The following is a 22003-nucleotide window of genomic DNA, read 5'->3' on the forward strand; positions in this document are numbered from 1 at the left end:
TATATATATATATATATATATATATATATATATACTGTCCCTGCCCTCCAGGGGTTCAGAGTCTACTGGAGATGAGCAATACAGACTGTGGGAGTGGAACACAAGAAGGGTTAGGATAAATATGAAGTTTCTCCCATGGGCATTTAAGTGAGTGGTCATGCCATTGTCCAAAATGGATAAAATGACCATGTAATGTATCATTCAAACAAGGAAGTTTTTGAGAGTAAAAGGATGGATTATTAATAATTATGCTGGCATAATAGGCTTAAACTGAGGCTCTTTCAGGCAACATGGGGTGTATAAGTCACCATAACGATGGGGAATATAGGAGAAAATTAGTAAGTTTGGGTCTAGAAATCTTGCCTCTTAGGAACCTATGGAACATCTACTAGTAAATGGAGCTCTATAGTGGAAAGGTAGACACAAGGGTTTGGAGCTGAGGAGAGAGATCTGGGCCAGAGATACAGATTTGGGAGTCATCATGAGCCATAGGAAGGATGAGGAGGAATGTGAAGTGTAAGAAGAAAACATTGAAGGGAAAGAGAGAGGAAGAGGCTGAAAAGTAGACTGAGCAGAAGTGGTAGGAAAACCAGAAGAGAATGAAGTCAAAAGCAGGGGGAGTTACCAATGGAGGAAGTGGTCAGCAGTCAGAAACCAGAAAGAGATAATGGCGTCCCTGAATGCAGCAACAAGCAAGTGAGAGGTGCTCTTTAGCTCCGGGCAGTGTCCTCCACAGCTGTACTCTAATGTCCCCTTTAGTACAAAAGATTTCTCACCTTCCCCTTAAACCTGGCCCCATCTCCACGGAGTCTGTTTCTGAATCTGAAAAATGGAGATGCTATCTGAAGACTACAGAATACTATTTAAAGGATCAAATAGCATCATGGATGTGAAAAGCCCTTTGCAAACTATAAATACCATACTGAAGTTCTGTCTCCCTACCCACACCTTTTCCGCCTCCAACATCAGACATTTCTCCTCATCTTCCCCCTCCTTCCCTCTGCCTTCAATCTTCACCTTCATGGTCCTGCCTAACTTCCCCCCAATCATTCTTGCAGCCAAATCCATGAGGATGTGATCTGAACTTCTTGCCTCCACGTCTCACAATCCCCTTGTCTTCCTGAGAGCCAATGCTCTCTTCTCCTTCCTTCGCCTCCCTGTCCTCTCTGCAGCATCCAGTACTGCCGTCTATCCTTTTCAAAGGTCTCCTTTCTTGACTTCGGTGACTTAACGTTCCCTCTCCAATCTCTCTTCAGCTCCGTCATCTATTCTTCAGAGACGTGGTTGACAGTGGCTGGGTCCAACTGCAGCTTAGATCTAGTCTACAACTCCGGGGCAAGAAGAGATATTGGATCCATTTTCAACCTTTCTTTTCAAAACATATACTAGTATATATTTTATTGACTTCAGAGAGGAAGGGAGAGGGAAAGAGAGATAGAAACATCAATGATGAGAGAGAATCATTGATTGGCTGCCTCCTGCATGCCCCACAATGGGGATCGAGCCCGTAATCCAGGCATGTGCCCTGACTGGGAATCAAACCGTGACCTCTTGGCCACACTGAGCCACACTGACCGGGCCATTTCCCTCTTTCTAAAGCCAGATGCTACACTTGAGTTTTCTATCAAGAAACCCCTGGGGCTAATTCTCATAACCACTTCCCATCGGTCCCTGCTGAGGGACTCTCCTGCCTCTGCTGGACCACTCCGGGGATTAGGAACTGGCCACTTCCTGGACAAGCATCATCCCTTCCCAGACATCTGAGAAGAAAGTCCTACCTCATATCAAACCACATCCAACTTCTTATCCCCATGTATTCAGTTTTCCTTATATCCAATGGATCCTCCAAAAAAGGTCAAATCCCTCTTCCACATAACTTCAGATTTTTTAAGATGCCTGCCACATCTCCTCCTCAGCCTCATCTCTGGAAAGCCTGGTCACCTCCATTCCTTCCACCACTCCTCACATCACACAGCTTCAAATCCCCTGATGACCTTGACCTTATTTGAGTGTAACCATTTACAATAGTGAAGTGTGTGTGTGTGTGTGTGTGTGTGTGTGTGTGTGTGTGTTGAGTGAAATGAACAAAGGGAATTTCTTTTAGTTTTCCTTTAAGTAGTTCATTTTTGCAAACATCAGGAAACAATTTCCGAGAGGCAGCATGACATATGATGACATAGGAACAAGGTTATCCAGAGCCCAGCACATCAGACAGTCTGGAAAACCCTTAAGTGAAGAATGCTTGTCTCCATGAAACCTTGATAATTTAAAAGGGACAATGACTATCGGAAGCAGTCAAGGTCTCCGTTAAATCCAGCAAAGCTAGGCAACTGGAGGGCTGGGGCGGGGGGGCTTCTCCTGCAAGGGGACCCTTTGGTCTTTAGCGACATCATTATCTGCGGGTTATTATCATTACTACAAATACTAATACACTTTTATTAAGCACTGGCAATGACCCAGGGCAAGTGAGTTTAAGTTCATATTATATCCATTTTCATTATCGAGAGAAAAGAGGAGAATGAACAAAGGACTATAATGTGAAATTCTAAAGTAGGAAAAATGAAAAAAGGTTAATTAAAAAAAAAAACCCACAGAGTAAAGAGAAAGGCTCCAACTGTTCGTAGTCAGGAGCCATGATGGATGGTGGATCTTGTCACCCTGGACTTGTCCCCTATGATTTCTTTCCATCTCTCTCTCTCTAAAAAAAGATCCTCCTCTCAGCTAAGGACATAGCAGGAATAGGGGTGGGAGGAGGTGGGGTGAAGGAAAGCAGACTTTTATCTCCAGAAATAATGAAATTCTACAAATCAATTCTACAAATCAATGTTCCCTAATTCTAATATCTAGCCCCAAATAAAATCAAATTTTACATTAAAAATACATTAAAATATAAAAATAAAATACAAATGTGAAGTCATGAGAGACACTCCCTTCCTCAAAGACCTTTTTTTCTTCCCCTGACTCTAAAATAGCCAAGTACACCACTCTTGCCTCTGAGTACACCCTGGCCTTCTGTACGGTTTACATCTCTTAGGACAAATGTAAGAAATTTCCCATCAGCCACCAAACCTCTTTGAAAGTCTCCTGTAGAATTACATCTTTCTGCTTGATAACTCTGTGCTTGGTAATTCAAAATATTATTTCTCTCCATCAAACAAATGCCCGAGGCTTTTCAGAGTGTTTAAACCAGTGGAAATTTAAAACACCAAGCAGGTCAGCAGAATGGACGTCTAAATACAGAAGAAGTGTGTTTTCCAGGCCAGGGTGCCCTGTGGGAGGAGTGTTGTGTTTCGGGTGTATACTTCCGTTACATGGTGAGGTGTGTGTAGCTACAATGTTGGAGCTACTTATCTTGGCTGACACTTGAATCCATCAACCAAATTACACATCAAACTTTGATGTCATTTGTGGTGTCGGCTAGAAGGGACCCTCAACAAGGTTTGTATGTGTTCGCATGTGTGTCATGTTTACAGAAACAAACCTGGAGACAGGCAATGACTTAGCCAAGGTCAGGCAGCAGGACCAGGCCTCGAGTCCAAGTGTCTGAGTCCCAGAACCCAGTGCTCTTTCTACTAAAATGCAGTCTCATTGACAGTGACACAAAATGGCATAGCTGGTCTTAGGGGCGTCTTTCCAATGCCTCAAACTAGGATTAAGAAGTCCCTAGCCCGGACCTATCTCCTCAGATGCTATGAAAGTTGACTTAGAGAAAGGAGACAGCCACCCCCACCAAAAAAAAAACAAACACCCAGGAGTAAACTTCTCTACATCTTGCTGCCGGCCAGTGTGTTTCTGGTTGAAGGCCTTAACACCTTGATGGCAGGATCATACATGTATTCTTACCCATATCCCACCTCGCACCAACTATGAAGTTCCAATTCAGTAAATGTTGACTGAGTAACTGAACTGAGTGAAGTTAAAAGTGAGACAAGAATGACTAAATATTCAACAAATGGCATTGGGTCAACTGGGTAATCATTTAGGGGGCATTAAGTTTGGCAGTGGAAGGCTTAGGAGTGGGCGGGCGTACCTGTCAGATATCAGATTTGTTTTGACAAGATGACTCCATGAGCAGACCGGTTAGGAGAATACTGTGAAGCTCATCTTCTGGGGCTTACTCTGGGCAGACCCTGTGCTTTGAGCTGCACACATATTCTGGCAATTCTTATAACCACTCTCTGAGGAGGGCATGTTTTTTTCTGTTTTACAGTTGACAACCTGAAGCTTTTAGAAGCCAAGCAATTGCTCAAGGTCTCCCTGGTAGGATATAACAGAGCTTTTCTAATAACTGCCATTTCAAACACCTTAAATTTTTTATTTTTTTATTTTTTTAAATTACTTTATTGATTAAGGTATCACATATTTGTCATCAACCCCCTCCCCCCGTTCCCTTCCCAAACCCCCCCACACACGCAAGCCCCCCTCCCCCTGTTGTCCGTGATCACTGGTTAGGCTCATATGCAAGCACACAAGTCCTTTGGTTGATCTATCTCCCTTGTCCCCACCCTCCCCTACCTTCCCTCTGAGGTCTGACAGTCTGATCAATGCTGTTCTTGTTCTTCAGTCAGTGTTGTTCATCTTTTCCCCTTTTTCCAGGAGATCTCTGCCCTTCCCAGCTGCAAACTGTCTCACCAGCCGCTTCTCCTTCGCCAATTCGGCTGGATTCCTCTCGTTTCAGCTGCTCCCTCTATTTCCTCCTGCGGTTCTCTTCCACTTAATGACATACTCCCACCAATGCGGGTGGTGGTGGCATTAACACTTCCCTATTCGTGGTTGCCTCGGGCTGTAAGATGGGGAATTGGGAATAACCACTAATGGGTGCAGGATTTCTCTTTAAGGTGAAAGAACCCTTGCCAGCTCTGCTTTGCCAAAATAGTTCCGTGGAACATTCAAGATCCTTCCAATTCTTTTATCACTTATTTCCCGGTAAACTTTCCACCCTCGCCTCCTGCTACTTCCCCCTTGCACCACCTGCTGCCTCCACCCTAAACACACCAGGCATGCCTTCACACACACTATGCCTGCTGTTGAGAATGTCATACTCCCTCTTCCCTTTCTGTTGACTCATATATCCTTCAGGACCAAATGCTGTTTCCTCCAAGAAATCATCCCTTTCTCCTCCAGGCAAAGTTGAGCATCCCCTCTATGCTGTCAACACGGGCTTATGCATCTGCCCCTGAGAATACTCCTTGAGTTTACTGGACAGTGTCATCTTCAGCCCCAAGACCTACTGTTTGTAAGCGCTTAGTGAATGTTTACTGAACAAAGCACTCCCTGAGTATTGGCTAGACACAGTGCTATTTTTTCTCCAACTAGTTTAATTGGTAAAATCCATACAAATATAACTTGAGTGCTGGCCTTTAGAGACCAATAAAATACAAATTTGAGGCCAACATTGAGACTTAAGAAAAATTACCATAAAGTAGCATTTCATGGAGGTTCATAGTTCAGATACTTATCATTGTTGACCGAACACACTTACTGAAGTCAATACTCTTTTATTCAACATATTAAATGTGTTGTTTAACTCTGGTAACCACAGCTGTGACTTAGTTAACGATCTCAATAAATCCTACTTAAATCAGAGACAGGAAAAAATTATGCAAATGAATTCTTATCTGCTTTTCTGCCCAAGGCATATTTGATAACAGATAAAACACATTCCAAATAGTCTCTACGTAATAGTCAGGAAGCCATTTGAGGTTTTATTTGAATCAAAATCAGGAACAAAGAAGAGGAGAAGCCTGCGACAGTCACAAATGGTTTTATTTCAGAAAGAAATTACACATTAAAAGGAGACGTAGTTAAGAGCCTACATTCACATATGGGAGTGAGTCTAGGAAAGTCAACAGTTGTTAATACACAAAGCCATATGATTAAAAAAAAGACAGAACAGATAATGACAGATGGGCTAGCCTTAGATTCATCCACAAAATAGTATCTTTTGTTTAAGAACAAAAATATATTGGTCTTTAAGATAGCTCTTTAGAAAGGAGTTTGTCATTCCAATGGACTTTGAAAATCAAACCAATCACACCAGTCTCTGTATCACACCCATCCTCACCCAGCAGCATGGAAACCATCCATCAATTACACCTTGCAGCTAGACAGGATGTCTTCCACTAATCTCTTGTAAACCCAGGCATCACCCTTAAGCCGCTGCCTCCTGATACCCACCACATCGGGTTTCTGAAGCTGGCATACTTCTAGTTCAAACTGCATTGTCACTTTGCCAAAATCTGACTGTGTTTGACACTTCAGTGTATAGCTGTGAAAAACAAGATAAGAAGCCAGTTAGTAGGAGAACCATGAATATTCTGTATAATACAAGAGATTTCTAAGCCTCTTGGAGGCCAGTGGACAAAATAAACCATTATTTCCTATTAAGCAATATATTAGTGCTTACAGCTTCCAAATGGCCTAGCTATGCATTTGTGATGAAGTACGACTGGTGTTTTCCCAGAAGCTGAACTAGGATCTTAAGAAAGAATAGAGATGAAAAGGCTTTACCAGAATTCTCCATTGCTCCAAAGAAAAGCCCTTCTTTCATAGCTAGACATGCCATTCACGCTCAAGAAATCTTCTGGCACCCTTTTATGCAACTCTTTCAACAGTGTAATCCGTGAACATTAGGCCAATTCCACAATGTTCACAACAAAGCAAAGCTCAGGGAAGATTAAGAATATTTTTTTTGCATGCACCTCATCAGAATCTTCTGTCTTTCGTATAAATAAGGCTGAAGCCACCAATCTGTCAGAGGACACATGTTTTTGAGGTCTCTCCAATGGTAATAAGAAGTTACGATCGCCACCACACTTTATGGCAGGGTTATAAAAGAAAGCCCAAAGAGGTGGTACATTCCCATGGCGGAAACGTTCAGCATACAGAGTCAGAACTGCATGTGACCTCCTCTGACAATGGAAAGGCCAGACTAAATGAAGCCTTAAACACAGCTTAAGAAACAGGTATAACGAAGGACTTGTATGCATGCATATAAGCATAACCAATGGACGCAAGACACTGGGGGATGAGGGCATGTATGGGAGTGGGGTGGGGGGGGGGGCAATAGGAAGATATGTACACATGTAATACCTTAATCAATAAAAAGAAAAGAAAAAAAAACAGGTATGTTCCTGAAAAGCTGCATAAATTGAATTCATGGAAATCTGTTTTTATTAGCTTACATTACATTTTCATTTTATTTAATTGTCTTACTGATCTTCAATAAACACAAACAATATCCAGTAGGATTAATTTTAAATTTCAGGTCCCTATTTAGGGGCACACGATTAGGAGCTGGTTCGCAGAAGTGTGGAGGTATTTATTACTTATCTCTGTTATGTATTATGAGGTTTCACAGAATATCATTATTTTTCTTACTAACTTAGTTATGTGTTTTGGGGCTTTATCGCTTAAAAATAAGCAGTCAATATCAGGAATGCCTTAAAGAGTACAGTTATGGTTCCTGATGGGAAAATGAAGCATTTAGTCATAGGAAAGAGAAAAAGCAATTATTCTAATTGGAATAATATGGACTGTAACTGAAATTGGTAATACCTAATGAAAAACAAAGAAGGTAAAAAGAAGAGGATCAAGGCAAAGACCTTCTGGTTGATCGGGAAGTTAAAAGAACAAATTATTGGTTAACAGCCAGTTAGTGATCTGCTACAGCTCAGATGATGAAGGAAAGATCATTGAAAGTTTCTGATATAGATTTGGCTAGAGGTTCTGAAACTATTGCTAAACCCCAAGCATGAAGGACAGGTCAGAGTGAGTTAGATGTGTTCTAATGACACATGAGTGCTTGCCAACGCGTACAGAGTGAAAAGCAAAATTACTTTTGCAAAAGATTCTTAAAATCTCATCTCTCGATTAACTAGCCTATTTAAATGTTTTTATTAAATATTAGTGGATCTTCTTAGCTGTGTTTAAAGAGACATAACTGAGTGGAAGGGCTTGGAGGTAGGAACATCTTAGGTAAGAGAGAGGGCCAGGCTGTTTAGACCATGAGATCACAACCACCGAAGCGTTGAGGGCAGATCACTCCACAGTGGGAAAGTCTTAGGGGAAATGACTTCCTAACACTGAAAGCCCAATCCTGTAAAACAGCGAGTCATAAAGAGAAGGCGTCTATAAAAGCCTGGATTTGCCTCAGGTATCTCACAAGTTTAGATTACAATTTATAAAAATTATTGAAAAGTAGAACATGGAAGAAAGAATAGGATGTAAAAGAAAACTGGAAGTTGTTCAGATTTTCCTATTTTGAGAAGTCTAATTTTTAAAGTAGTGACAGAATGGGTACTTAAAAAATGTCTATAGCTCATGTAAAACAAAAAGAATAAATTATGAACAATGATACTCACAAAAGCTTTTTGGAGTGAGGTGGGAGAAACACATATATTGTTTAAAGGGAAGAAAAGAATCAACCATGTTTTCTCAAAGCTCAAAAGACATCAAGTAATAAATCCAACAGCCTATCAGGTTGCTTCTTACCCCTTCCGCACAAAGTCAACGTGCTTCTTTGGAAGAATAGACATTATTTCATTCAAGAGCTGATCTGGATTCACCAATCTGGTTGTAGTCACATTATAGTGAAGCTTAAAAAGAAAAAGGAGTGAGAAGTCAATCTTTACATCAACACAAAGACCATCCTGCCTGATTTAGAGAACCAAATTTCCTCCATGTAGTACTATTTCAAATGAAAATATTTCAAGAAAAATACTGAAAGAATTTACAACCCACTCTTGGTAAATTGTATTAAGATGGCACTGGGAAAGCTTGGAGAAATCATGTTTATTAGTAACTATTTCCATATCATCCTTTTAATACTTTTATCTTCCTCTCCTACCAATCTTTTTAAAGAAATAAATATTAAATAATGTCTATTTGTTTAAACTGTACCTGTTTCTCCCTTCCTACACTATGACAGAGACACTTACAGTCCTGAAACGTAAACTGAGGGAAGATGAAACAAATGCCCTAGAAATTTCCATTTGTATATAGTTGGATATATTTCCTTAACTCTTTCTTGAGTATTTTGAAAATATTATAGAATCCCAGGGCTAGTTTTCTTTTAAATAAATGTTTTTTAAAAGTCAGTCATTTTGCCTGGCTGGTGTGGCTCAATGTTTGAGCATCAACCTATGAACCAAGAGGTCACGGTTCCATTCCTGGTCAGGGCACATGCCTTGGTTGTGGGAGCATGCAGGAGGCAGCCAATCAATGATACATCTCATCATTGATGTTTCTATCTTTCTCCCTCTCCCTTCCTCTCTGAAATCAATAAAAATAAAAATAAAATTTTTAATTTTTTAATTAAAAAAAAGTCAGTCATCTTGAAGGTGGTGGTTTCATAGGTGCATATCTATTGCTAAAAGTATGTTAACTGTACATACTTTTAAGATGTATAGTTTACTATATGTCAGTATACCTGTGTAAATCCTTTTCTTAAGAAAAGAGTCAATATGAAGAAAATACCAGAGAAATAATAGGGGAGATGAGATGCTGAGATGAAGGCGGGTGCTCCATGACTGGAGCTGGGAACCCCAGCTTTAGTTATAAAAGGAACAAGTGGCACAGCTACAATGGGACCCTCTATCTCCTGGGTCCCAGGGCTCTTCCACCAACTAAGCCACCTTTGTTCAGGTAACAATCCACTAACACTTCCAAATCACAATTTAAGTGATTCCTTTTGTAAAATAATTAATCCTACTTTGTCCATTAGCATTTGATAATTGCTTAGCTTCTCATAAGTTGGACAAGTTTCCTTAATTTTCTTTTATTTAATGTTGTTCAGGAAAATGGCATTATGGTTTTCTTAATCTCCATGTCAGTGTTTGGAATACTTTACAATACTCTCCAACCAGAGAAATCTCAGAATAAAAGGATAAAATACATCTAATAAACAGCCATATGTAACATAAAAGTTATTCGTGTATTATACAAGTTCAACAAGGCAACAATACTAATAGATAAGTCCTTTCTTCTTCCTCTTCAAGACAGGACATATATGGGATCTCAGAACCCTTCTCCTCTAAAGCACCCTTCCTCCTAACAACTCAGGATTTTCCTTCCCCCACACCTACCCAGATTTGCTCAAAATGAGACTCACAGTGCCAAAACTAAACACAGACCCAGTCCCCAAATCATAGGGAACATTTGCATTTTCCCCTCCCTCCTGTGGGTCCACACCCTTCTTGAACATGTTTTATTACAGCACTGAGCTTTGTCAGAGCAATAACATCCCTGCCTATTTCCGCGGCCACTCTGAGTTTCGCAAGGACGTGGGCTGTGTCTTATTCATCCCTTACCTCTTACTTCTCCAAACAGAAATGTCATTCATTAGATGTTTGAATGAAAGCTCAGAGAGAATCCAAGAGAGTAAGAAGTATTTTATACCTACTAATAACTTATTTTACTTTTCCTTTCCCACCAGATATAGCACCCACCTCACTGACACATTCAACTTTTTAAAGCCTAGTGTATCCATTAAATGCGATCCAAACCTCTTAGCCAGCCCACCTTCCCAGCCTGTCGCTCACTATTTTCTTCACACACATCACACTCAAAGTTCAAATGAACTTCCCATGCATTCAAATATTCTATGAGGGCTTAAAAAGTTATCCATGTATCAGGGACTCTTCTGTGGTGCCACAGATACGACAGACAGCTGAGCTCAAGTCCCCATCCTTAAGGGATCCTTAAGGCAGTTGCTCATATATGTCCCATGCTTCCCCACCTCCATGTTGCCTCAGTGATTAATCCCTCTACCCCAACTTGAATATCTGAATTCTATGCTCCTTGAAAGGGGCGGTCATATCTAATTTACCTCTGTGGTCTCAAAGCCCATTGCATAGTAATACGCATATTTTAGATGCTCAAAAATCTTAACTAGCCCTCGCTAGTTTGGCTTAGTGGATAGAGCGTCAGCCTACGGACTGAAGGGTCCCAGGTTCGATTCCTGTCAAGGGCAAATGCCTGGGTTGCTGGCTCGATCCCAAGAGTGGGGGGCATGCAGGAGGCAGCCGATCAGTGATTCTCATCACTGATGTTTTTCTCTCTCTCCCTCTTTCTTCCTCTCTGAGATCAATAAAAATATATTTTTTTTAAAAAGAAATAATTATAAAAAATGTATATATTAACTAAATGCTAAATGAGTAAATAAATTAAAAAATACTAATCCATTCATTCAGTACTTTGATTTTATTTTTTATTTATTTATTTTTTAAATATATGTTTTTATTGATTTCAGAGAGGGAGAGAGAGAGAAACATCAATGATAAGAGAGACTCATTGATTGGCTGCCTCCTGCACACCCCCCACTGGGGATCGAGCCCAAAACCTGGGCATGTGCCCTTGACTGGAATTGAACCCGGGACCCTTTAGTCCGCAGGCTGAGGCTCTATCCACTGAGCCAAACCCGCCAGGGCAGTACTTTGATTTTAAAAAAAGCCCTAACTGGTTTGGCTCAGTGGATAAAGCATCTGCCTACAGACTGAAGGGTCCCAGGTTCGATTCCGGTCAAGGGCATGTGCCTTGGTTGCGGGCACATCCCCAGTAGGGGGTGTGCAGGAGGCGGCTGATCGATGTTTCTCTCACATCGATGTTTCTAACTCTCTATCCCTCTCCCTTTCCTCTCTGTAAAAAATCAATAAAATATATTTAAAAAAAAAAAGTACTAGTCCAATATATCTAATCCATTATATCTAATCCCATCAATATAGTCCAATATACCATATTTTCCGGCGTATAAGACGACTTTTTAACCCAGGAAAATCTTATACGCCCAGTCGTCTTACACGCCGGAAAGTACGGTAGGCCAGTTAGGAGTCACCTTCTGAAATCCGCATTAAAGATTTAGTCCACTTACCTTTCGTCTTCTTGGTCCGTCTTTGACACAGCCCTTCCATTTGCTCCTGGTAAACACAGTAATAACCTTATCCAACCCCCTTTCAAGGCTGCCAAACACTTTGGTTCCTTTTCTTTTTGGAGTATCCTCTACATGTGCTTGGTTGAGATCCAGTTCCACTGAGCGGCACCTTAAAGAAACAAAACACAAAACAACCCTGAGCAGAGCTAGGCCTCCTGCCCATGGGGGCCCTCACAGGCTGTGCTTGTGTCCCGTCTGCCCGGCGGGCCTCACTTGGGTATCCCAGGGCCAGCCCGCCTCATTGCTCAGGGAACACAAAAGTCATCTTCTACTGGAATTTAGTCCCCACCCTCTCCCCCAGCCAAATGCCACTTGGCGAAACTATTTTCCCCCTATCTTTTTTTAAAAAAAGTCAAATATACACAAAAGTCGAACAAATAGTACAATGAACAATTGTTAATATTCTGTCACATGTGCTTTCTCTATGCATATAGATAGATAATAAATACATTAAATATATGTACAACTTTGCTGAGCCATCTGAAAATTAATGTCATAGTTCACATTCTAATACCTAATACCTAGTTCACATTCTAATTTTCTCAATTGTACTCAAAATTGATCCTGCTTGAAAAAGTAACTATAAAAGACAATGAAAGGTCATCTATGCTGCAGAACCACTCAGACAAGAATGGGTTTTCTTGGAAACACCTTTTAGTATCTTTACTATTTTGAGCAACTGCTATCTGTTAGTGAATGTCTATGCTCTATTGGCAAAAGTATAGAGAAACGTGAGCCCCAGAGAAAAAAACTACGTGGCTGGGACCAAGGCTGCTGTCTTGCCAGCCTGCTGTATTTTAGGTTAAGGTGCCAGCCCTTCCGCTGACGAGTTTCACAATTCTACCCCCTGAGGAAAGCAGTGGCAACAGCTTCAGTAATGGCCAAAGACCATCCTTAGACAGGCATTCCTACAGTCGGATAGAATCTTCATGATGGTTTGCCTTAATCAGGTTTATCATATATGAAAAAAAGGAAATCTGGTTACACATACTAAAGATCAAAAGTCTAAAAAACACTTACCGCCTCTCAGGGCTAATGACCCCTGTCGTTAACTTCTCTGTTCCTGCAGAATTTACTGGCATTTTAATTGGGGTTTCCTTCAGGCACTGGTTTCTAACTATTAGAAAAACAACAAACACAAACCAAACAGAGTTGACATACTATGGTTTCAAAATTTCTATCAAGAATGCATACATCACCCCATTCCGTGACTCAGAAATGTAACCACTTCGCCAGTGATGCTAAAGCTACAATTCTGTAAATAAATGTTTCCATGTGATTTATAATAAAAACAAAATCATTTTGCTTTGCATGTGTGGCTCTCCTTTCTCTTCACTGCTTATGATTTTATTATAAACTAGAGGCCCAGTGCACGATTAAATCATGCACATGTACGGTCCCCTAGGTCTAACCTGCCATCCTGGTGCCGGAGCGGACAGGCACCCAGCTCCCACGCTTTCGCTTTCGATCGCGGGGGAGCTGGGTGCCTGTCCGCTCCGGCACCAGGCCTTTCAGAAGCCTCTGGCGCGGGGGAGGCTTCTGAAAGGCCTGGTGCCGGAGTGGACAGGCACCCAGCTCCCCCGCTTTTGATGGTTCGCGGCGGGACGTGGGCTCGCTGCCCCAGAGGCCCCTTCTGTTCCGCAGCACAGCCATGGCGCAGACGCTGAGCTCAGCATCCTGCCAGCCCAATCAGCCACCCCGGCCACCCCGAGTCCCGCCCCCCCGCGCCTCCTGGCCAATCATGGGCATAGCGAAGGTACAGTCAATTTGCATATTTGTCTATTATTAGGTAGGATTATTAGGTAGGATATCATGACAGATCTGAACAGATCATATAAATACAGATTTTGTGATTAATGATTCTCCTTTCTATAAATGAAAGTCAATCTGTGTTTACACAGGACCCAACTTATGCCTTTAATTGATCTAGTACTGAGAGGTGTTAATTCAATTCACAGCTCAACTCAACCTGTTAGGCCAGTGATTTTCAGCCTTTTTCATCTCATGGCACACATAAACTACTAAAATTCTGTGGCACACCAAAAAATATTTTTGCCTCCCTGACAAAAAAAAAAAATAGGTATAATTTTCATTGATTTAAAAAATAATAGTAATTACCTAACCTTTTTGCCCTAAGGTGACTTTTTAAAAACTCAGATGCCTATACTTGTATATAAGGATTTCTGATATCTAAAATTAACCAATCAGATGCAACCTTATTATGGGATGTGACCAATAAGATGCAACTCTATTATATGACCTATATATTTATGGTTCAAGACAAGGCATTCACATTGGTATCTTATTTTTTTTTGACAAGGCAAGGGAAAAGAAGTCAGTGTCCCTAACTACGTAAGTCAGGTATTGCATGTTTTTAAAATTCTTGCGGCACAGAGAAGTGTCCCAGTGAAAGTATGACAAAAGTTACTAAAGAGGAGTGAGCTATGGATATTTTTATATTCCTTATTCCAGAATTTTGTTGTATGCTAATGGGGTATTTGTATCCCATGATAGTTTGTGACAAATATGCATTAACAAATCTGGTTACCACTTTTTCGGTATCACTTTTTCTTCATGATGTAAACCTTATAACCCTTTAGAGATAATAATATTCACTTTATAAAATATGATACCGAATTTTTAAAAAGAGATCAGAGGTTTTGTTTTGTTTATGACTATTCAGCACTATTCTCACTGGTTCTACAAGAACAGGAAAATAAGATCAATCAACATCTATGAAAAACAGTTTTCATCTTTGTACACTGAGAGTATCTACTACCATACACAGTTATCCTTCAACAAATTGTCACTGACTGGATTATACAGGATTCAGAGAAATGAAATTAATGTTTATGTCAAAAGTGACTCAGAGCAAAAGTAAAATGCAAAGCACTAATGGAACCTATCAATCGGGGCTCAGACACTCGCTCCCATAGGCAGCTCTTATGTTTAAAGAAAAACAGCCAATTATAGTTTTTGACCAGCAAAATGTTTCTCACAGGGACAAGTCATGTAAACTTTAAGATTATAAATTCTCAACTATCCATATTTTAAAACCTTCAGAAATACATAAAAAGCAGAAAATATCAATGATAGAAGGGATAGTAAGCATCAAAGGCTCTTTCTAAAAATGCCCTGAATGAGCTGAAGGTCCATTTTACCTCGCTGCCCAACCCACTCAGAAAGGATGTTGTACCTTTGTTAAGAGAAATAACAGAAGAGATCCCCCTCACTGGAAAAAATTCAATAGCAAGTACTACTGAGGTCCTACTATGTGCAAATGTTATCTCACTAAAACCTCGTAACAATCACAGGCAGCCACACACTCATCTCATCATCACCGCAAACTAGCCTCACAAGTTGGAGAAACATGTTGTTTGAGTTAATGAATTAGAGAATGCAATTAACAGGACTTCCAGCAAATATTCTGACAAAGTTCTTCATATCTTTACATATAAGTAGACCTCTGGAACTGGCTATCAGCCCCTCTAGCAAACTGGAAGCACAATGACAGGATGTGAGTTGCCAGCAGTTTCCACGGCCGTGTTTCAGAGTTTGGATTCATTAGGATGTTAACATAACAATATTAGGTCACAATTACTGGAAAAAGGCTAATAAAGTTTAGGTGTCATTTTAAAAAGTGACAGAGACTAAATCATAGTAAATAAAAACCCTTCAGCCTTTAATTTATTCATTCCTTCATTCAACAGATATGGCCCCCATTATATACCAGGTATTAAGCACCTACTATGTACGGTACTATGCCATGCTGCAATAGAGACAGCAGACAGTCTACTCTCGTGACACCATCTTATCCTGGTGAGACCCAGGACTAGAAGACTAGGTTCAGTTCTAGGCATTGTTTTAAGAGGCATACTGACAAAACAGAATATATTTAGATGAGGCCAGCAATAAAAGCGCGGAGGTGTCATAAAGGAAACAGCGTAAATAATTGGTGATGATAAAGCTGAGGAGAGGAAACCACGGGAAGAGCGAGTTGAAAAGTGTGGACACTGATATCTGGAAAAACACTGCAGCTTTTCTCTGTCCGCTGGAACATGGGCGGTAGTACAACGCAGAGCAGGATCAGATACCAGAACTGGAGATCCGATGAGTAAGAAGGGCTCCACAGAGACTTCAGTTTAGTCATTATAAGTGAGGGCAAAGGGGTGGGGCAAGCAAGATCTAAACCTGGATGACCTTGGGCAACTCCTTCACTCATCTGGATCTCAGGTTCCTCAGCTATGAAAAGGGCAGTGGATTAAATGAGCTCTAACCTGCCTTTCAGCTTCGATATTCTATGATGCTATGATTCAATTTTATATGTATAAAGTTGAGGAAAATTAGAAGTTGACGAATATGCTTTCATTTCAGCTAATCAAAATAACATATAATAAAAAGGCAGGCTGACTTCTCCCAGAGACTCCTGAGAGCAGTGCTAGTCATTTCTGACCTGCTATACTCTCATGCAGCATGGTAAGAAGAATGGACTTTGAAGGTGTTTCAGCAAATACCTTTCGAGGGTGTAGTGTAATGATTTGGTGTAGTGAGTATTTCTCTTTTATGCTGGTTCTTATTAACTGGAGTCTTTGGCTCTGGAAGTACAAAGCCGTCTTCATTCTTTACAGCAGACTTGGGAGTATATATATTCTCTTTGTTCTTTAATTTATTGGCAGATGCTTTGCATGAAACTGGAGTTAATGATTTAGATTCCAAACCGTTTGATTCTGTCCATTGCTTGGCAAACTGGAAAAAAAAAATCACTAGATAAAGCACAGTGAAGAAGAAAAGTCAATTTCTTTACAACATGGCTTTAATCATTTGTAAATTACCTTGTACCATTTTTCCTAAAATGAAATACTATCAAAAAGGTATTATTAACAATACCAAGAAATTTGAAAATGTAGATTCCATTCTCTTTAGTAAGTGTAGATCACTTTAGTCTGTTCTATTGACAGGTAATTTTCAACATGTTTCAGGCCAAGTTTTCACTCAAATATACCCAGATCCTAGGCAATATTGAGAACGATCACAAATAAGTCCTTAAAAATTGCTTCCTATACCTAGATTGTCATGGTTTGTTTCTTAATATGTACCAAAAATAAAAGTTTAGTGGGTAATTAGTGCTGAAAAACCATGTTAAAATATTCTAACAGAAATGTTGGATAGAAAATATTTTTTAATCCTTTTGAATTTATGGTTGAGCTTACTAAACAGCAAGGAAAGTCCTCAGAGGTCAAACTAAAAACAGGAGCATGAATCCAGAAATGTAACCAAGGATGAGACTCCCACTGCCCTAAGGGCATCTACCTACTATCGCGGATACCCTACGGCATAGGTTTTAATACTGTGGAAGCCTTAGACCTATGCAAGGGTTAGACCCAAAGCTCCCATGAAGAGCCAGGGAAGGCTATATCTAAAATTTTTTAAGTGAATTAAATATAAATATGCCCTGCAAAGAAGTCGGCAAGGAAGTGTCTATCTTGTCCTGCGCTCTGGAGGAGAAAAAAAAGTCTCCTTTAATAATTTGTAAGTAGTGCTCACTTCAGCAGCACATATACTAATAATTTGTAAGTAACCACAGGACTGTCTTCACATAGGCTCCAAGCCCAACTTCATACTATATGCATGGTCCCTGGAGTCAAAAGCCTAGAATTTAATTTAAAGTAATCCTAAATTGTTTGTGTTCCAGGAGCATGGTAGAAGCAAACACAACTCCTATCTAAAAGAAAAGCTTCACTCCAACACAACCCAAGCTCTCCCCACTGCTGAGTTGGGGGGAGAGGGAGTTGACTACAAAGGGGCATGAGGGAATTTGGGGGGCAACAGAACTGTTCTTGATTTTGGCAGTGGTTACACGACTGTATGCATTTGTCAAAACACAGAACTGTACACTAAAATAGTGTATTTAATTATTTAACTACATGTAAATTATACCTCATTGAGAGAGAGAGAGAGAGAGAGAGAGAGAGAGAGAGAGAGAGAGAGATGCAATAAAGTGTTCCAAAATGGAATCTTAGCTTTCTTCAACTTGGAAATAACTGGCATCTCTTTCATTCTATTCCAACAATCTCTCATTAAGGTTTTATTTCTTTTATTTATTTGAGAGAGAAAGGGGGAGGGAGGGAGGGAGAAAGGGAGGAAGGGTAGGGTAGATGAAGAGAGTGTAAAAGAGAGAGAGAAACATTGATTTGTTGCAACTTTGGCGTGGCAGGATGACGCTCTAACCAACTGAGCTACCTGGCCAGGGCTCTCATTAATGTTTTCAATAGTTTAAGAATTCATTAAGCTCCTAACCGGTTTGGCTTAGTGGATAGAGAGTCGGCCTGTGGACTGAGGGTCCTGGGTTTGATTCTGGTCAAGGGCCCATGCCCAGGTTGCGTGTAGGAGGCAGACAATTAATGATTCTCTCTCATCATTGATGTTTCTATCTCTCTCTCCCTCTCCCTTCCTCTCTAACATAAATAAAAATATATTTTAAAAAAGAATTCATTAAGCTTGCAAGCACATACTAGATCACATGTTGGGGCCTAGATATTTTTACAATTGAGAAAATATAATCTGCTTTAAGTAATAATAAAATTAACCAACCTGTGGTGTTTGGGGAGTAGCCACACCTATTGATGAATTGTCTTCATGCCATTCATAGTCTGTTAATCCAGCCACATAATTTTCATCACTTGTGGTCATATCTTCTAAACTCAGGTTCTTTGACTATTCAAAAATAGAAGGATCATGATTCAGTTTTTAAAATAGCATATTCCCAGTGCAGGGCAATGCCCTGGAAGCAGAAACAAATGATAGTATATTGAAGGAGCTTACCATTCATTACAGCAAACAGGAAGTAAAAAAATTTTAATTCAGATTATTAGATGGGAGAATCTCTGACTCTCAAACAATATGTCTGGAAACATATTGTAGCATACTACTTAGCTTGTCATTATCAAATAATCACTAATGCCAGACAAATAACTCCTCTGCAAATCTACAAATATAAAGCTCTGACAAAGTAGAGGATGGAAGAGAAACAACTTTGAAACACAGGTTTCTTAGTTGTAAGAACATACAGAGTAGTTAGCAATTTATACTAGGAGTAAATTAGCCTTATGGAAGATGTCCTGGGGGCAGGATACTTGAGGTCCTGACCTAATAATACCACCAGAGTCATTTATTTTCCCTCATTCTTCCTCTCTATAAACTAAGGCTATCCCAAATACCTCCTAAATTCTAAAACAATGGAACATAATTGGATTTTTTATTTCTCCCTCCTTCCCTTTCCCTCAACATCTAGTTAACCTGGCCAGGCAATATTACTTGAATTTCTTACACCTCATCCTTTTCTTTTCCAGTCCCACTGCCACTGTTCTGATTCAAGGACAAATCTTCTCAGACCTGAACTCTTCAAACAAATATGGTCTCTGTGACCAGTCTTTCCACCCTCTCAACCAGGAATGACAGAGTTCTCCAGGACCGCCAATTACCATCAACTAGACCTAGCTGCATGGAGTGCTAGGCTGAGAAAAATACTAAAGTGAAGTCTAGGCTCAGTGGGGAAAAAAGGTACAGTGTTGTATGAATGACGGCTGTCATGGGTATTATAGTAGACAGTAACAGCACACACACATATCGGACTGGACAATTCTATATACCACTGGATGAATTATTAAAAATTACAGTCATATCAGTGATATGTCATGTCTTGCTCAAAAATCCATGGTTCCCATTACCAAGAGCATGAAGTCTAACCCCTCTCACGTGAGATTTCAAGGTTCTCTATAATCTCTCATCCACCCTTCCAGCTCACATGCTCTCTCCCTTCCTCTCTCACTTCCCCCCTACTTGAACTCTTCATTTTGCTAAATAGATTTAGTCACTGTCAACATAGTATGTCAAGCCCACATTTAGGTGCCTGAGCTTTTGCTAATTACATTCATCTTGCCCTGAATACTGTGCTCTTTCTTTTCCATTTTTCTAAACTTGACTGTGGGTCCAGTTTGGATCACCCATGACGATCATGCCCATCTTCTAAAGCCCCTAGAACACCCTCTAGCCCCTTACCTGGCACTAATCATCTACTACAGTGATTTTCAATTGATGTGCAGCAAGAATTTTTAAAACATTCAATACCTGACTATTTAGTCAGGGGCACTGACCTCTTTCCCTTAGACTATCAAATAAAAAAATGATAATAGCCAACACAACAATAGCCATCTAGTGTGACTGAATCAAAATTACACCTATTTTTTGTCATATCAACAATAAATATATTTTTGGTGTGCCAAAGAATTTTAGTACTTCGTTTCTGTGTGCCATGAGATGAAAATGGCTGAAACTGGCTGGTCTACTATGATGTGGTATAACACAACTGTTAGAAACCAAGTACCACATTCATAGAGATTTGTCTAACATGGGACCTGAAAATGCTAATGCTGATGATGATATGATCTTTTATGATTCTTGAATCAGATGGTATTATTGTTTCATTGAAAGTTTCATCTATTGGTTAACTAATACTTACTTTCTTATAAACAACACCCCAAAGGGTGTTTTGATCAAAAGGGAAAATAGTACAAAAAGACTTATGTGGCTTGATTCAAATCCCAATGATTTGCATAAAGATCAGAAAAGAACCCAAAATTTTATTTCTACTTCATTTCTTGTCATTAAAATGTCTATCTGGTACATACACTGATTCAATAACATGAGTTAAATGCCCAAATAATTAAATTACTAGGTAAATGTTCATTAGATGGAAGTTAAGAGTAAATATCTTCCCAGATCTTTTCCACCTGGATACTTTATGAATCACACAAGCACATGAATTGAGACCAGGCCCATCCAATGGCTTAGGAAAATGTTTCAGACCTCTTCCTGAAGTATCATGAATTTAAAACTTTAGCTGAAGTGTTTATTCTAAGTACACAGTATCTATTGCCTTTCTGAGATTACCTAGATCAGAAGCAAAGCTCATGCTTTGGTGTCCTATACCCAAAGGTGTTAACTTGAGTCTGAGAGTTTGTTTAAAAGGTTTTGTGACATGGACAGTATGGCTGATGGGCTGATCATAAAGCCCATGGATAAAAGATCTGCCTGGGCATGGGGTATTCACCAGCCAACAAAACTCTCCAAGAACAGGCCAGAAACCATCCCAGGAATAAGATTATCTCACTTCAGAGATTTCTTTACACAACAGACAACTTGGACTCACACTTTTTAGTTCTTAGTTTGGTCAAAGACAAACTGGGGAGGGAAGAAGAGAGACAAGTTAGGCTCAAGTATTTGGTATACCCAAGACATGGACATGAGACCCACTATATCTGCAGCACATGAGTGACAAACGACAAAAAGAGAGATCTAGTCCAGCTGGCGTGGCTCAGTGGTTGAGCACTGACCTAAGAACCAGGAGGTCAAAGTTCAATTCCCGGTCAGGGCACATGCCCAGGTTGCAGGCTCAACTGCCCCCTCCCTGCCCCCCCATAGGGGGCATGCAAGAGGCAGCTAATCAATGTTTCTCATCAATGTTTCTATCTCTCTTGCCCTCTCCTTTCCTCTTTCTGAAATCAATAAAATCATATATTTTTTTAAAAGATTTCAACATTTACCTCGACGTTTGTTAATGGGGTACCACTGACTTGTCCCCAGGAAAAAGGCGGAAGCCTTAAACGAACTGGTTTCCCCCGAGCCTTCTTGGCTAGAAGCAGAAGATAGGTAGCTGTGAGATGATCATATTGCCACTGGAAGAAAAGAAAATCAAGTTGTTTAGAAGATTAAATGTGCTTTTTGAAATAATGTTCTATTTTAAATTAAATTTTTTCCTGGATGTAACAGACATTCAGAATTTTTAAAAATTTTTTTAGTTTTACAAGGCATATAATGAAAAACAGCGATCCCTTACACCACACCACACACACCCATTTCTACTTACCAGAAAGAACTACATTTAAACACATTTAGCTATTTTTCTATATTCCTAAATTAACTATTTATATAGCTTTAATTTCTTCTTTAGCTTCAGATATCATTTTTAGATTTCCTACTGTGTAGAATTTAGCTCTACTATAATTCCTTCCTTCC

The 22003-nt window shown here is 40.0% G+C and overlaps 1 protein-coding gene across 1 annotated transcript in view; it reads right to left on the reverse strand.

Moving 5' to 3' along the window:
• Positions 1–5279: 5279 nt before the first annotated feature.
• The window catches only part of MELK (maternal embryonic leucine zipper kinase), a 66573-nt gene continuing 49849 nt past the window's right edge, over positions 5280–22003 (reverse strand). Inside the window, exons 12-18 of the mRNA XM_079791266.1 lie at positions 21532–21663; positions 18521–18643; positions 16444–16675; positions 12950–13046; positions 11870–12038; positions 8494–8597; positions 5280–6268 (exon numbers count right to left, since the gene is read on the reverse strand). Of these exons, the coding sequence (XP_079647392.1) occupies positions 6091–6268; positions 8494–8597; positions 11870–12038; positions 12950–13046; positions 16444–16675; positions 18521–18643; positions 21532–21663 (1035 nt within the window). The 3' untranslated portion in view covers positions 5280–6090. The remainder of the gene's footprint in view (positions 6269–8493; positions 8598–11869; positions 12039–12949; positions 13047–16443; positions 16676–18520; positions 18644–21531; positions 21664–22003) is intronic.

The sequence above is a fragment of the Cnephaeus nilssonii genome (assembly GCF_951640355.1).
Source record: "Cnephaeus nilssonii genome assembly, chromosome: 14".
NCBI lineage: Eukaryota > Metazoa > Chordata > Mammalia > Chiroptera > Vespertilionidae > Cnephaeus > Cnephaeus nilssonii.